Source organism: Grammomys surdaster, unplaced genomic scaffold (genome assembly GCF_004785775.1).
Source record: "Grammomys surdaster isolate TR1022 unplaced genomic scaffold, NIH_TR_1.0 61, whole genome shotgun sequence".
Classification (NCBI taxonomy): Eukaryota; Metazoa; Chordata; class Mammalia; order Rodentia; family Muridae; genus Grammomys; species Grammomys surdaster.
Window position 1 is genome coordinate 17424942 of NW_021604563.1, and position 18569 is coordinate 17443510.

The following is an 18569-nucleotide window of genomic DNA, read 5'->3' on the forward strand; positions in this document are numbered from 1 at the left end:
GACATTAAGCTACACTCATTAAAATAAATGTCAATACCTAAAAGATCATTTTCAGTTTTCTGTCAAAGTATCCAAGAAGATCTGAAATTACCAGGAGACATTGTCATTTTAAAGTTACTTAGTATTTTGTCCAGTGAAGAAGTATACTTCTACAACACACTTCTACAAACAGATTACTCTGTATATATTGAGTACTGCATACAGAATAAACTAGATAGGTACAATCTATATCTCATCTAATAAATAATTATCTTAGGTTTGGTGATTACGTTCTTTTTGTATTTAGAATTTAGATGTCCCATTTAGCATTTTGAGTTGTCAAGTTTGTACATGTCTGTTGTGATGTTAAGTGTCTTTGTTTCTTCAACTATCAGGATTGCTTTGTAGTGTCAGTTTTTACAACTGATGTTCACCTATCTTTGAGAGCTCAATAAGTGGAGAGGATACCATACTTCTGGAAAGTCTACCACTGTTACCCACGTAAACTTCAAAACCACTGCCCCTGGGAACTCCAGTATTGCCTCTAAGAACTTGACGATTATCTATGGGAATTCCAACATTAACCATGGGGATAGTATTGACATTACTCTGGGGAATTCTCATATTGCCTCTGGTACGTGCAGAATTATCCTCAGGAATTCCAAAGTTTCCTTGAATTGCAGAATTGTCAAATCTTGGTATAATGGGAAAATATCCTCCAGAATGTGATGGAATTTCTCTTTGCCAGGGTTCCTCCATGTTGTGTCTTTTCTTGATATTTTCTAGAAACACAAAACAATAAATTTATAAGTGACTATAAGATTGGCTTCAGTTTTGCGAACAAGGTGTGATTAAGAATGAGAGGTATATTTCTAAATTTGATCTCAGTTCAATTATCTCAAAATGACATGGTGATTTTACCACTGCATATAACCATTATTTAGCAATTACACTTTGGGATGCCAAAGATGGACAAAGGAAAATGAGTAAATAGTTATATATCAGAAGTTTAGGCTGAATAGAAAGTAGAGGCAGAGAAAGAGAATGAACTACAATATAGTGAGAGAAGAGCTACAAGCTGAAATTCTTTTAGGTTTTTAGTATGCAATTTTATTTTTTGGTATTATGAAAAATTAATGCAATTAGAAATTTAATGGGAACAAGAAATTAGAAAGAGGTAACCATGAAAACTAGACACACCAATTTATTTATTTATTTATTCAGTGTGTGCACATGCATAAGCAAGTGCACATGAAGGCCGTACAAAAACCCACGGTCTAATTAACCCCAGGAGTTTCTCTTTTTTTTTTTATTTTTTACATCTTTTTTATTGAATATTTTATTTACATTTCAGATGTTATCCCTTTTCCCCATTTACCCCCACCCAGAAACCCCCTATCCCATCCTCCCTTGAAGCAGTCTCTCCCTGGCCTGGAATTCCCTAAATAGGCCAGGGAGGCTACCGGCAAACTTCATTTCTCGAATAACAACCACCCCTCCCTTTCTCCTTTCCTCTCCCCTGCCCTCTCTCCCTCTTTCTCTCTTTCAATCTGACTTTTGTGAAGGCTCTATGCCCCAGTGTAGGGAAATTCGGTGATGGTGGGGAGGCAGGAGTGGGTGGGTGGGGGAATACCATCATAGAAGCAGGGGAGGGAGAATGGGATAGGGAGTTTCAGGGGGAGAACAGGGAAAGGGAATAACATTTGAAACGTAAATAAAGATAATACCCAATAAAAATAATTTAAAAAATCAAATTTGTAAGGCAAGTTCTTTACTGACTAAGCAGTGTCCTGTTGCCAACCCTATAGTACTCTTAAGAAGAATTTTCAATTTGAGAATAAGGTTGAATCAACTTTACATTTCAAAGGATAATGTGATCTGAACTGACTTTAGGTTAGATTTTAATTTCTTCCTTTGATAACTAAACTTCTTTGAGTCCTACACAGAAATATTACAGAATGGGCTAAATTTTGATTTCCAAATAAACTTTGGGTTAGACTTTAGCCTTTTCATTAAAACCATCTTTAGTAGTTTGGTGATGCTACTTTTTAAAGAAATATTTCTATTTGGCAGAATTTCCATGAAGTTACAGAATTTGGTTTCTAAGAGAAGTTAGACATGAAAATTCCTAATACTATCCAGCACGTATAGGATCATTTTTGGATATGCTTACATAGATATAATGATAAACCAAAAGGGTTATTGTATAGTTAGTAGTATATTTCAATCAAGGATTTAAAATACGTTATAAATATAAGTTATGTTAATATTACTTTTAGTCAATTATGGGTTGAAATATTAGTAGTTCATTTGCCAAGTCATCCGTTCTTGCCAATAGCTGCTCATATACAAGAGGAGACAGTCACTTGGTTGTTAACTAGTTTGCTTAGCAATGGCCATTAGCTCATTCTTTGTTCTTATCTACTACTTAGTTATTAGGCAATGAGTGTGTTAAAAGCTTTCCCCCCTTGATTCTGTGGATTAAAACTGAATGAGTAAAGAGTAGTCATTATCTCATGCTTCTCTTCTTAGGTTGAGGTTCTTTTTAAAAGGTGAACTTTTATTCCAAATTTGAAGTCTTAAAACAGTCTGTATATTCTAAAATGCCCCCACCCCCATGACTACTTGTATGATTGAATTAACCCAACTTAACGTCAGACTGTAATCACCGAATATGAATATAACGGTTAAATTTGTGGAAGAGTAATTAATGCCATCATAAAAACGTTTTATGATATAGAAATGAATAGATAATGTAGGTGGCATACCAGTAGATTAATGGTGAAAGTCTACTTATATGAAAAATTATACTTAGGTTACAAAAGTAGTGAAAGCAAGTTAAGGAAAAAAATCTTACCTTCTGTTAGTAAATTATGATCACGTGGGAAGAAGAGAGCTTCTTCTGCGTTTCCTTTGAATTCAGGTGTATTTAAATATTGGCCTCTGACTTCACTGTATCTTGGTAAGCTTCGACTACGCTGCCTCTGGAGCTTAGGGCGCTCGGGCAATAAGGGGAAAGGGCCTTGCAAAGCTTGGAAATGTTGATCCTTGGGGCAGGGAATTACTTGACTCCCTTCCTGTGATATTAGTTTGTTGCAACCCATATCTCTGTTTTCCTCATTGTGAACAGTTTGGAGAATATGGAGCCCCTCACTGTTTAGTGGTGCCTCTAAGAGCTCTGCCCAGGAACGCCGAAAGATGGATCTTTCTCTAAAAGGATACATGCTTCTCGCTACTTCCATATCATCACTTCCTGGGGACTCTGCATTTTCTGGAGATTCCATCCACAGATTTCCTGGGGTTCCTGGGCGACTGTATTCTGAGGATGGTGAACATTTATTTATTAAAAACTCCAGGTGGATAAACCCAGTGAAGTGCAAAGTAGGAATTTCTGTATCATCTAGCTCCTCCTTTCCAGGCACACCAGCAACAAGTATTGCTGTGCCTTTCCCTCTTTCCTCTGGACTGGCAATTCCTGTAACGTCTAAGCGTTCAAATTCTGGGACCCACAGAGACTCAACTGGTACTTGTTCTATGCGAAGAAGCCCTGAAGTTTTTGGTTTTACAAGGGCAGTGCTTTCTAACTCCTTAGTAAGTGGGGGGGTGGTAACCATCACCACCTGATTCATATGTCCCATGTCCCTCTGATGGATACCTTCAGGGGTGGGTTGCTGGGAGGCCAAAGTTGGATTCTGTTGTTTTTGTTTTCTGTCCCTTTCCCGATTTTCCGCATTAATAGGACGGAAATAAATGAACTCATCAGAAATATTTTGGGTGCGTCTGTATTGGAAGTTTGGATTCACAGAAACAATCTGAAAAAAAAATTCAAGTTCAAAGATACAGTTCATTATGTCAACATTTTGGATAATATTCTTTATTCTAATACATTACATCTTTTATTATAAGGACAGGATAATACTAACAAACATACTATAGACATACATTGATTACTCCAAAGCGAGAAATATGAAAGATTTCTACCAAAGTGATCAATTTCTTTCAGGCATAGATTATTTTAGTCTAGTGTTTCCCAAGTTTATTTCCTAATAACCTAATAAAAAACTTTTTGCTATCCTCTATGGCCTATAGTTTGGAAAACAATCTATAAATCTTATAACTTTCTTATATATAGTAGGACTCATTTAAATGTTCCTAGACATATTTAAAATATTCTGTATGTATGTCCACATGCTTGCCATGTATGTATGTGTACATGTGTGTGTGTATGTATGTATGAATGCAAATACACTCATGCCATAGCAGCTGTGTAGAAGAGAGAGTAAGAACTTCCTGTAAATCAGTTCTTTCCTTCCATCTTGTTTCTGACCAAACTTTCTTGTTCTTTATGCTCCTTGGATATGTGCCACAAAAGTGCTGGAGTTACAGGTGCAAGCTACCATATCTGGCATTTGTTTAAGATGTCTGGGAATCAAACTCAGTTCATTAGGGTTGTGTGGCAAGAGTATTTACTTGATGATTCTTTTTTTTCTGGTTCAAAATATATTGATATATTATTATTTATTATTATTATTGGTTTATAAATATAATTGATATATTGCTTATCTTGAAGGTACGGCCCCTCAGAGTTGCTACTTCTTAGAGAAAGTAAACAAATTGTCTTTGAGAACACGTTTCAAATACAAGCCAACCAAGCTACAGTCCATACTTGCAATCACTTCAGTCTTCAGGTCACTATCACATGACCAGTTATTTTGGGGACAGGCACTGGGCAATGAGGGACAGCTCCTAAATCTCAGAATCCACAGAAAAATTTTCAAGGATCTGTTTCCTTTGATGTGTTATTACTGATTTTGTGTTCCCAATGTGTCTACTACGTAATATGATTTCTCTTGGGATGTGTGAGTATAGCAAACTATTGTTTTCCAATGGCTGTCATCTACTTATATGCTTGCTAACTTCATAATATATGATGATATATGAAAAATAAATTTATACTTAATATTCATATTTTCATATGTTAACCACTCTTATACTATGTACTTTGATCTTATATCCATAACTATTACATGATCCTGGAATATTTTCAAAACCTCTGGAAAAAACTAAGACATCAGCAAAAAGGGTAGAAAAAAGACTCATAAAAGTTCTCCTACATTATTACACACACACACACACACACACACACACACACACACTTGTCACTTGTGTATGGTTGCCTCCAGATGCCAGAAAATAGTGTCAGATCTTCGAGAGCTGGAGTTGTAGGTGGTTGTGACCCCCCTATACGGGTAGTGAAGGACAGGCTTGAGTCCTTTAGAAGAACAGCAATTTTGATGAACTGCTGAGCCATCTCTCCAATCAATGAGCATCATTTGTTTTAATCTAGTTTTATGAGCCATTTGTGTGTTTTTACTTCTGTCTGGGAAGGATCCAGAGGTGTAGCCTTGTTGAAGGAGGTCTATCACTAGGGATGGGCATTGAGGCCATTCCTGGCTCCATTCCTGGCTCTCTCTCTGCCTCATGTTTGTAGATTACATGTCAGCTCTAAGCTACTGTATCAGTGCCATGTTTGCTTGCCTGCTGCCATATTTCCACCATGGTGGTCATGGACGTACCCTCTGAAATTATAAGTCTCCAATAAACTCTTTCTACTGTATACAAAAGTTATTCTAATAAATGCACTGAAAAAAATCTGGCAGAAAACATCGAATCAACTTTCAAATTTCTAGAAATTAGACAAAGGCTTGGAGTAATCTCTGCTCATTTGTTCAACGTGAGTGGCTGAACTGAAATAGTGAGCCTCTTGTGTGATCATTTTCCCTGTTCCAATATTACTGTCTCCTCTAGTTTTACAAATTGCTGTTTTACAAACCAACAATTTAGAATCATGCTGAAACCCCAGGGCCTAGCCAACACTGAAGGAGATGAAATAGAGTTAAAGCAGCTTCAAATACTCATTCTCACAGAGTTAGCATTAACTGAGCATTAACTGACTTGCCTGGAAACTACTTCACATTGTATTCTAACCAAAAAAAGAAGAAAAAGAAAACAGACACACACTTGCACACAGCCAAGCAAGCTATGGTAAAATTCATCACATTCACTAACTATTGGTAATATTTGATTGATGAGGCTACTGGCCTTTTTATTTTCCTCTATCTTCCACTATATAATAGTTGTATAAATGAAATCAAAGAAAGTAACATTAAATAAAATTATTATATTGAAAACTTTTAGCTAGTATTTATCAGTTACATGGTATATTAACAACTTGAATAGTTTAATTCTTTTTATATCTTCTAACTGTAGTATTTACTATTTTATTTTTAATAAAGAAAAGTGTGTGTGTGTGTGTGTGTGTGTGTGATAATTCTCTTATTTTGTTAATTGGGGAGTGATAATATGAAGAGCTCTTTGTGATTTGATTAGAATAGCTTTCTCCCAGGATATTTACATACGATAATTCTAAAACAATATAAGTGGTTCTATATTACTGTAACATATTAAACTATATTTTGGGAAAAAACTAAATTAAATGCTGCTTCTTGATCATAGACGCAATGTGACTAGCTGTGTCAAGTTTCTGCTGTTATGAGTTCCCCAGCACAGTGGAGAATAACCTTGACTGTGAGCCCAAATAAACCCCTTCTCCAAGGGTTTTGTTGTTGTTGTTGGTCAGGGTATTTTCATTACACCAACCAGAAGAGCACAAAGACAGACTATTGATATCAGAATTGGAGCTATGCAGACATCATTCTGTGGTCCCTATCCCTTTTAAACTAGTTTTTGGGAACCATGTGGAAGGCTTTGAAAGGCCCTGGGAATAACATTAGCAGAGTTTAACAGACTGTTGTAATGGGATCTTGAAAGACAAAAATGCTGAGAGAAGTATGGCCAGTGAAGGACCTGCTCACAAGGTTTCAGAAGGGAACAAGGACTCCATCAAAATTTTGCATATCGTTCATTCATGTGATATTTTGGGAAAGTATCTGGTTTCAGTCTGTGCTCATCTTAATAAGTTCAGTGAAGTTCCATTTAAATATAATATATGAATTTTTTTGGCAGAAAAAAATTTAAGCCATTATACCTTCAGGCCAGTACAAGAAAGCAACTTATTGTTAAAGAGATAGGAACCATCAAAGAGAAATCTTCTATAATGAACTAAGACAATAGGAAAGATGTCCTGATGACAAAATTCCTATCATGAGAGGTTCCATCGTGTGAAGATACAAATTCATTTAAACAAAGAAAGCCTGAATTGAAGGGATCCCTTGCTCATCAAAGGCAACTGCATAAAGAATTGCTTCCCCAAGGTCAGCATACAGAAGCTGAGACTCAAGGAGACTAGCCTGCATCTAAAGTGGGGATCATAACTTGGCAACAACATCTACATAGTTTTGATTTTGCAGGAATTGGGCAATAAAGGATTGAATGGATCATGGAGTCCTGCTCCACATTTTCAGAGCATAGATGAGGGTAGGCAATGTGTGGCAGTATTGAAATTCTTCCAAGTAGTCTCTGAGAAACCATTGAGAGATGCTATAAAGGTAAAACCTAAGTTACAATGGAGACCTCAGGATACTGTAGCTTATAGGACTATGAGATGGATGTCTGTCTCTTAAGGAAAGCTGGGTAATGGAGCATAGCCAGTCTAAAAGAGAAGTTGTTTTCTGCAGGTAGCAGATCTAGAGTCACAGGGTTGCTTAAGTTCTTTGTACCACAGCCAATTTCATTATAAGCTCCAGATGCTTGGCATGTAGCTGTAAGAATTGATATTTGTAGTGTTGAACTTTCTTGTTTGTTTATTCTGTGCCATTGTATGTTAGAGAAATGTGAGTTTTTCATTTCATACAAAGCTTATAGTTAAAGTTTGCTTTGTGTCTTGGTGAGATATCAATTTTGGATTTTTAAATTGTAACTATTAAAAGACTGGAGACTTTTAAAGTTGGGTTGTATTTTATATTATTAAATGAACATAAGAAGAACATGGGAACAAGAGATGGAAGGTTATGATTTAAATCTTGTTCTAGATTTATTCAATTTTATGTGTTTGCATGTGTATATTTGCATGCCTGCTACCTGTGAAAGCCAGAAGGGAGTATTGAATGCCCTGGAAGTAGATTAACAATCAGTTGTGGACCACTAACTGTGTGCTAGGAACTGCCCCAGATTCTCTGCAAAAGTAACAAGTACCACTTGTTAACCACTTGTCTTAACCACTGAGTAATCTGTCTAGTACAGTGAATTAGGTTATAATCTAAAGAATTGTGTTTGGGTTTCAAATTGACTGTAGATAGAATTGATAGCTAATATCAACTGTCAACTTGATGAAATCTATAATCAGCTTGGAGGTGTGGTGTGTCTCTGAACCTGCCTGTGGGTACGATGATCTTTATTCGGTTAACTGAAGTGGGAAGATCCACCCATGGTGAGTGGCACAATTGCTGTTGCTGTGGAGCTGAACCAATTATTTGGGATAATAGCTCAATGTTGTTTGAGATGTGCCATCTTTTCACAATTCACTCAATAATCCATTCATTTATTTCTTTTTTCTCCTCATTCCCCTTTTCCTTTCTTCCCTTCCTCCCTTCCTCCTTCCCTTGCTCCCTTCCTCCTTCCCTCCCTCCCTCCTTCTCTTCCTTTCTCCTTCCCTCCTTTCCTTCCTTCTCTTTCCTTTCTTCCATCTTCTTCCCTCTTTCCTTCTCTTTTGCCTTTGTTCTTTTTCTCTCTCTTTTCTTCTTTGTTTCCTCCCTCCCTCTATCTCTCTCCCTCCTTTCCCCTTCTTTTCTCTTCTGCGAACACCCTCTCTCATTTCATGGTCTCACAATATATCCTGGCTAACCTGGAACTTAACATGTATCCCAGGTTGGACTTATGGCAATCCTCCTGCCTTCACCTCCCAAATGTTGGGATTATAGTCATGATCTACTGTACCTAGCTTGCTATAGTTTTTTTTCCTCTAAATTCTGTATTGTATACGATCTAGAAATGTGAAGGAAGAGCTCCAGAGATGGCTCAGTGTGTAAAGGTCCATGCCACCAAGCCTAATGACTCTGGAAATCACATGGTAGAAATTGTTCTCTGATGTCAATATAAACAGTGTGGAGTGTGTATAGACACACACACACACACACACACACACACACACACACAAACATAACCTAAATGTAAAAGAAAGTCATCAAAAAAATAAAAAGAAACCTAACTGTAGACTTCTGAGATTATTTTGTAAACTAAATAATGTTCTAATAAAAATTTTATTATTTGAAAGTATCATTGTTATTCTCAACTTAACATCATCCTTTCAATAGTCAAAAAATAAAAATCCATATCTTAAATGCCCACCTATCAGACCACTGTTAATTAACTAGGACTCCAAAGTAAATGTGGGAAATATCAGTATACTTTTGTTATTTTTTTCTCTATGGATTCTTCTACTATTAGAAAGGAATTCATATTTCATACTAAAGATTTTTTATACTCAATATCTGAATTATGACACACATAGTTTTTTATACTGCTGACTATGAAGTATGAGTTTTATGCATTTGCTTGTCATTGATCAGTATATAAATAGTGATATTACTTACAGTAGTTGCTTCTTGGCAGTAGTTGCACCAAATCACAGGGAAGTTTCTCTTCAAGGCCTCAAAACATTTTGCATAAACCGAAGCACTTGCAAGTCTGTATTCTGTAAGAAAACATGGGCCTCTGAATCTGGAGAGTCTTATCAACAATAAAGTTGCAAACTCACAAATTTTGTGATAACATTATTTATATGCTATAGATTGAACAGAGGTAATAGAATACATTTGAAAATGAACATTGTTATTGTCTCCCCTTCTATCACATAGCCTACTTAGTGTATACACAGGTCACTGTATTCAACTATTCTTGCTATTTTAGCCATATTGCTATTGCTTTTGCTGTATCCAGGTTTTTTAACTATATGATGATATTGCTTGCTGGTGCTATCTTAAGACAACTGAACTGAGCTCAACTATGCAAACAGTAGTGAGTAGCGAGTAGTGAGTGTAGTATGAAGAAATTGTGCTTTCCCACTCTTCATTATTGAGTATGTGTATACTTCTGTGTGTTGGGAGAACAGTCCTCTAAAAACTAACTATCATAAATAACTCTTTAACCAATTTTATTTTTTATTCACTCATATTAACAAACTCTGCTCTAAGCCTGAAATGCTCTAATTCTGCAACAAAAGTTTAATGTAAGTTATTATCAACAAATATTACAATTGTGTAAATAATTTTTAATTTCTTGTTGATGAATATGCAAAGCACTACAAATATATTTATTTCCCCCATAAGACTTTACAACATTTATATTTTTTCCTTTAGTTTCTAGATCAGATTACATGAGTGAGTTTTAAAAATGACTGGAAAAATGCACATGGCAATATTTTATAAAATTATTATTGTTTCATTGATCTCAAGGATATTTTAAGTGATTCTTCTATGATTGAAAGTGATCAAACCATATTTACTCATTTTGAAGGGAACTAAGTATCTTCAGGTACTGATTCCTGTTCTCAAATTTTTTTTATCTAGAAATAATACAATTATATCCAGTATTACAAAAGGGCATAAACATGATTATCCACTATATTCATGATCATGAAATCATAGTTAATAGGTCAGACATTTATTTGTTATTTCAATTATGTCGTTATCCAAGAAATTAATAAGCATATAAAAGGATCATTGTACCTATAAAATACTAATTTCCAAATATACCAAGCCAATTCTCTCTCTAAAGGATAATGTAATATTTTTTGCTTATATATGTTAGTTTTAGCCAAGTTTTAGAAATGAAAATATTTTGATACTATTTAATAATTCCTTCTTTAAAAAATAATTGGTTTATTATTTTCCTCTATAAAATGTTGTCTTCAAATTGCTTTATTCTATTTAATGATTATGTTCACATACTACAATGATTCTTCAAATATCAAGTGAGCATTGGCTACAGGATCACATGAAATAGGAAAGGACTAAAAGGCCGAATGGGAGCATGAAGACCTGCAGTAGTTTTAGCTGGGCTATTAAAGGGATCTCTGATGACGATACAAGTATATCTTTGTTTTACTCCTCATTTTTTATTGGATATTTTATTTATTTACACTTCAAATGTTATCCCCTTTCCTGGCTTCCCCTCTTGAAACCCCTATCCCATCCTCCCTCCCCTTGCTTCTACGAGGGTGCCCTCCCACCCACCCACCCACTCCCACCTCCCCGTCCTGGCATTTCCCTACACTGGGACATACAGCATTAATAATTCTTTCATAAATATTTGAATAGTAACTGTTCTGTATTTGATAAATACATTATAGTAAAATTTCTGGTAAACTTCAGATGATAACATGTTTGAAAAGCTGTAATAATGATAAATTTATACTTAAAACATATTTCAATGAAAACAGTTTCAAGACAGGGGTTTTCTGCATAGCCGGAGCATTCACTCTGCAGACCATGAAGGCTTTGAACTCAGAGATCTACCTGCGTCTGCCTTGCTGGGATTAAGGTTATGCCCACCACTGCCTGGCCTATTTTTGCACTTTTAATGTTATAAATATTTGGAACTGTGGAATGATTACCTGCATTAGCAGCTGTATCTCCAAAGGAGGATCCAAGTGCTAACTTTATAGTCTGACAAACCCAACTGAAAAAAAAGGAGGGAGAGCATTAGATAGTAGAACAGCCAATAAGTACTGAGTATAATATTACAAGAGGTAAGAGCTATTGTTATTCTCATTGAAACATTAAAATTTAAAAGGAAAAAGCCTTTACATCAAATGTCAATTATATGTATTAATGATGATGATAATAATAATAACACTAATATAGTCACAACTAGAATGAAAACAAAAGATCATTTGAGGTAAGAACAATAATTATAAAAGAAGCATCTTTCGGTATGATATAAGAGAAAGCTGCATGATTGAAAGTCAAATCTTCTAAGCTATGTTCTCAATAAGGAAATAAATGGCTGACATGCCAATAATTATATTTATGGCCAAATTTTCAAGATGAGTTAGAAGTAGCATGTTAGTTTATGAAAATAAAATCTAAGATCTAAGCCATGATTTCTTATTCTGAATATACATGAATCATAATTATTTTGTTTTGGTTTGTTTTTCTTTTCTGAGACAGGGTTTGTCTGTGCACCAAAGCCATGACTGTCCTGGACTGACTTTCTAGACCAAGCTTGCCTTAAACTCACAGATATCTGTCTGCCTCTTTTTTCCCGTGTGCAAGAATTAAAGGTGTAAGCTATAGAATCAATTATTATTCATAGTATTATGAATCATAGTATTAAAGTCATAGTAAATGCTAATAAGCTGAAAGTATGTAATGATACATTGGCTGATTTAGTCAGACAGTATCTGCGAACAATTTTTACCAAGCAAAAGGCATGTTTTGGGTGCCTACACTAACAACAGAATAAGACAATCACTCCTTCTACTAATTTAAATACCATTATTGATTTCACTGAAATTCAGGAATCTGTATGTGAGTACTAACAAAGAAAGGTAGAAGTGACCAGTCGGAACTATAAAGAATATTAAACACTTTTTACCAGAAATACTTTTGCTTTCATAATGTAGTATTTATAATGTTAACTATGAATAGTTCAAAATTTCATATTTAGTCACCTTTGTTCAACCCCAAATATTTACTATCATGTAGATTGACATTGAAAATATAAAATTTTAAATAAAACAATAAAGACAACATAATTAGCAACTATGAATTGGACTATAACAGTAAAAATTATGATACTAAGATTATTGTTTTTAAAAGGTTCTTATTATTGATGAGATACATACACAATACAGATTTCTGTTTCTTAGTGACAGACTATTATTTAAAAATTTCTGGCTAGAATAATTTCTTTTTTAAAAATAAATATTATTTATTTATTTATTTATTTATTTATTTATTTATTGTTTGTGAGTACACTGTTGCTGTCTTCAGACACCCTAGAGGAAGAATCAGAACCCATCACAGATGGTTGTGAGTCACCAAGTGATTGCTGGGAATTGAACTCAGGACCTCTGGAAGGGTAGTCAGTGTTCTTAACCTCTAAGTCATCTCTCCAGGCTAGAATAATTTCTTAACTGATAGTATTTAATCCCTTAGAAAAATAAAACAAATTTTTCACAGGTCTCTCAAATCAATAATCTATAGTAATGAGGCTAGAAATTTCATTCATATTGTACAGACACATATCCTAATATCAAGATTTTATTAGGATTTTCAGCTACCATGAAAAGTAAAATAGTATTTTAAATTATTTTATGGACCCATGCATATAAAAAAAAACACATAAAGTTGAAATTCTTGTTTCCTTTCTTAATTTCTAGTATTTGACATTTGTGAGTAGTGGTTACATATTGTAGTTTGAAAATGAAATGATCCTATAGATTTGGCCCCCAGCTATCAGCTCTGTTTTGGAAGTTTCAGAAGGTAGAAATTGGCTTGATAAAATGAGTTTCTGAGACAGACTTTGGTTTGTGATATCCAGCTCCATTCCTTATCTATTCTGACTCCTGACTATGAATGCAATATGACCAGATTCACATGTTCTTCCTGTAATGCCTTTCAACCTTGACAGACTGGATACTTTTAAATTGTTCCCAAAATAAAGCTTTCTTCCTTTTAGTTACTTCTTGTCATATATTTGGTTTCAGCAATGAGAAAAACAATACAAACTCTTTATATTGAGGAATGCAGATGTTGCCATGGTAAAGTTAATCATGTGGCCTGTAGGCCTTTAGCAATGGTCTGCTGGAGGAACGTAAAAGAACTTAGTTATGTGATAGAGGATCCCTAACATACTGTAAACATAACTTGAGCTACAACTTAGGAGTTCTGAATACCAGGAGAAACATAGACAGCAGAGGCCCAGTTTATGAGATTTCAAAAAGAATAAGGACTCTATCAGAAACTGTGAGAGAGGACATTCATATTACATTTGGCCAATTATCTGGTTTCATTCTGCCTGTGCACTGTAAGGTAATACATCAATTTGTTAGGCAGAGGAAATTTCAAGATAGGATAGCATTCAGGCTATGCCATGATGACTATTTATCCAGGTCTACTATGAGAGAAGGCAACAATTAAAAATTAAAAAAAAAGGATATACACAGTTTAGTGAAATAAGTATATTAATAAGTTTAAAGTTTCAGATAAGGGAGGAGTGAAAGTAATTTTGTTACAGTGGTTGGTGCAATAAAGAGAAACCTAGCCAGAGAATAGTAGTGTAATCCTTTAATCCCAGCACTCAAGAACCAAAGACAGGTAGGTGGACCTCTGTTCTTGGCTACCCTGTTTTACATAGTGAGTTCCAGGCCAGCCAGAGCCTCAGAGTGAGAACCCATTTCACCAGCACAGGAATGATGGGAGAGATAAGAGAGATAGCGATAGAGAAAGAGATAGATATATAGATAAAGGGAAGGAGGGAGGGATAGAGGGGTGGATGGAGTAAGAGAGGAAGAAGAAAGGAGAGAGGGAGGGGGGATGGTACTCTGTACTGAAATAGCAAAGCAAGCAAGACCTCATCTACTAAAGTTGTCAAATTATAAAAATGCAAATTCATTTGAAAGGAGTGGGCTTGAATTGAGAATGCTACTTAAGGTGTTCCTTGTTCAAAAATAACTGCTTGTGGAATTATTTTTTTCAGGTTTAGCCAACATTGCCTATTACAAGGGGCTAGACTACTTCTTGAGCTGTCAGTAGAATTTGACAGCATTATAGGTACTAGTTTTGCAGATATGGAAGATACAAATGAATTGGTAATCAAGGCTGTTATCAAAGATATGGAGAGACATGATGCCAGGAGTTGTGTGATATGGTCATATTCCCTGCAAGGAGAACACTGGGTGAAGCCCAAGTTCTAATAGAGACCCCAGGATGCTAGAGATACCAGAATCATGTGATATATGATGAAGAAAGCTGCAGGCATAGAGTGGAGCTGACCTTACCTAGAAGCTATGTGTGCTTCAGATGTCATATTTGGAGAGGCACAGCTACTGGAACACATTTGAGTCCAGGTTGAACATATCATGAGCTCCAAATGCTGGACATGGTACTCCACAATTTAATAATTTCCCTGCAAGGTTTCTTTCTTTTGTCAAATCTTTCTTTGCTATGATCCTATTCTTCCTTTTTGAGATGGGGACATGTAATCTGTGCCTTTCTAAGATGAAATATGTAAGTTATTTTTTTATAACTTTATAAGATATCACAGTTAAGAGATTACCGTAAGTCTCAGAAGAATATTTGGGATTTTACACAGTATCGTGACTTTTTAAAGGCTGTAGGGACTTCTGAAATTGAAACAAGTATGTTTTGCATTATAAGATGGCATCAGCCTACAGGGATTAGAGGCAAGAGGTTTTGATTTGAATGTGAGGTATCTCCATATGCTAATATATTTGAACATTTGGTACCCAAATAGTGGTGCTATTTTTGAAGGTTTTAGAACTTTTAGGAAATAGAGACTTTCCAGAAGAACTGAATTACTAAAGATCGCCTTAAAATTTGATAACCGAGACTTATTTTCTGTCTGCTCACTGCTTCTTGACTATAAATACAATGAAACCAGCCACTTCCATTCCTATTACCTTGCTTACTCTGCCATAATGAATTATATACCTTCTTATACCACAAGTCAAAACAAATATCTCTTCCCACAAGTTGTATATTGACAGGTATTTTGTCACAGAAAAATATTATACTACTGAATAAGAGTGTATAGAATATTTTCATGACTATGTTTGACATTGCTTAGGATTAGACTTAATGTTTTGGAAAAATAAATTTTGTGCTTTATAGCTTGATATCTGACAAAATTCAAAATTCTCATATTTCATTTGATTCAGATATTTATTGGTATTTTCATACCTTTGATGAAACTATCATTCCTCCATTCCCTCTTTAAAAGCTAAGATTTATATTTCAAAACATTAATGCAAACATTAATATATGTTGGAAAAGAATTCTAGTATGTGAGCATGTAAAAAAGAGAGAATGCATAATATAAATTAATTTTTCTATGTATTTACTTATGTTTCTGGCTCAGAAAAAAATCTGACATCTATTGAAAATATCATTGTCTGCATCTAAATAAAATTTTTAAAGTCTGTATGAAAGGAGTAAGAAATTAGGTATATGTTATATAACTTTTTAGAAAATTAAAACTTGAAATTTTACTATATCTAATTACTAAAATCAGTATTTTATTAAGTTATCAAATGCCATTATGGTAGAAATTTGTTCATTAAACTGAGTGTTCATCCATAGATGTACACATTCTAATGGAATTACGAATTTCTACACACACTAACGTTTTCATTAAAAAATTTTCTTCTATGCCCAAGAAGATTCAAATAGACTGCAATTCTCCATGGGATTTCTTTATATTTTCTGATAGCATTTTCTTGGACTATTGATTTTTAAAATTTAAAATTTAAGTGTTCTTACAGACATACTTAATGATTTTTAATAATCTGATTTTGTTAAATATTGTTAAATGAAAAACTGAAAATAAATGTAAAACTTGTGTTGGGGTTGATAAAGATGGATTCTTAAAAGTTCTGAGTCATGCTGCATGTATTATTTATTTCTTTGAGAAAGTAGCCAAGGGAACATACTTTTATATGATTAGCTTAATAAGAAAGTATACCACTGGAGCAAAGTTTGGTACTGACAGTGGTACCTTTAAAACTAGTGGCTGTTCAATTGTAATCTAAAACTAGTGTGTGTAATACTTGCCTGCTCTATTCTCTGTCTCTCCCACTGGATTTTGGAGTGGGAAGAGGAACTGACTTCAGTGAAACTCATGCTACATTCTAGGTCATGACTAATAAAGATCTTTATCCCTTATATTTTGGTTGTGAGCCTAGCCTAGAGAAGGGAGGAGATGTCAGGGGCAGCCCTGCTTACACACTGAAGGCCTAAAATCAGCCATAGGCCTAAAATCAGCAATAGGCCTGTCATACATGTATACTAACACCAAGTCTTGGGTCTCAGTGGAAAACCATTGAAACAGATGGCTATAAGCTATCGTAAACAGGCAGCTTTTGTGGAAATTTACAAGTCTGAGTAGTCATAGACCTTGTAAATAGGTAGCCTTGGCAGATAATACCAACTTAGATAAGGACAAGGGAATCATAGGCAGAGTCATAGTGATCTGTCCCCTGAATCTTCACCCAGCCGATACCCTGTTCTGAAAGATATCTGTATTCCCCCTGAACACCAACACCCCAGTGTCATCCCCTTCTCCACGTCTTGCCTTTTTGTGTTTATAACCCCTGTGTGAATGAATTACGATTTGAGAAAAAATAAATTTAAAAAAATCTTTATCTCTTATCCAGGAGTAACCCTCACTCAGTCAGCCTCTAACAAAATTGTACAGATTCATTTTTAGGTATCTTTACATTGGTCTAAAAGTATCAACCTTAAACTGACAAGGTAACTCTGTATGTGTTAGCTAGCTTTCACAGTACTGGAAGGTATTATTTAGTAGCCTGCTAGGGAAGAAAACACATTAACAATTTTACCTTAACAAAACACTGGAGGCTACAACACTGACCTGTCAGGCAAGATGTGCCTACTCCAGCAATAGAAGCATGGTGGTTTCAGTAGTAACCAACTACTTTCTGGTTTTCTTTGTGGCCTGCCTCACAGGAGGGATCCTTATAAACCTGGCCAAAAGCCTATATCTGGGAAGGTTATAGGCCCTAAGGAGGAATAAACCTACTATTTTTGTACTAAATTGTCTGGTTTTCAAATGACCATCTAAATATTTCTTTATACCCATATATTTGTGTTGCTCTCAACTTTTCAGAGAAATTTTTTTCTCTTTTTCTAGTGGGTAGAGCTCTATGCATAGATTCATAACTTATAAAAATTCAGAGATTATATGACTGTGAGTGTTCAGCCAAAGCCGAGTCATCTATATTAATATCCTCTCAGCCAAAGCTCAGGGACTCTCTCAGAAGAATGAGCAGAGAATAGGGAGGACATTTGTAAAATGCTATATTCTCAATATGAGATTGTCATTGCATACATGAACTCACAGCAGCTGTGGTTGCTGGTGGCAGATCTGCACAAAATTAATCCAGTCAAAACTGCAACATGGATTGGGGAGGAGGAATCACTGGCAGATGTTGAATGTTAAGGGTATAATTACTCTTGGAGCTGTGGCACCTGAAAGGTTCTCCATACCTCACTAGATAGTTCCACACCTATATGCATATTAGGAGTACTGATTAGATTCAATGAGCTATTAAAAAATACATAACATGAAGATGGGAGAAAGACATTTTGGAGGAATCCCCAAAGAGCTGAAGGGAGTTACTGGTAGTGTATATAATTATAATACATTGCCTATATGTTCAAAATGTTCTTTTACTTTCTTTTTTGGTGACTGTGGTAGATAACGTATACACTTAAAAGAGTAAGAAATATTATTTTTAAAAACCCTGAAAATCAATCTCAAAATTCCTCAGAAAACTCGAAATATATCTACCTGAAGACCTAGCTATATACCACTCTTGGGAATATACTCAAAAGATGCCCTACCATATCACAGGGGCATGTGCTCCA

General features: G+C 35.0%; 1 protein-coding gene across 1 annotated transcript; it reads right to left on the reverse strand.

The window, feature by feature from the left end:
- Nucleotides 1-226: 226 nt before the first annotated feature.
- On the reverse strand, nucleotides 227-5578 carry LOC114624283. The gene is made up of 3 exons (XM_028771220.1): nucleotides 5556-5578; nucleotides 2837-3791; nucleotides 227-761 (listed from the first exon to the last, which is right to left on the reverse strand). Exons 2-3 carry the CDS (start codon nucleotides 3615-3617, stop codon nucleotides 397-399), a joined length of 1146 nt encoding a protein of 381 aa, XP_028627053.1. The 5' UTR covers nucleotides 3618-3791; nucleotides 5556-5578; the 3' UTR covers nucleotides 227-396.
- Between the last annotated feature and the right edge of the window lie 12991 nt (nucleotides 5579-18569).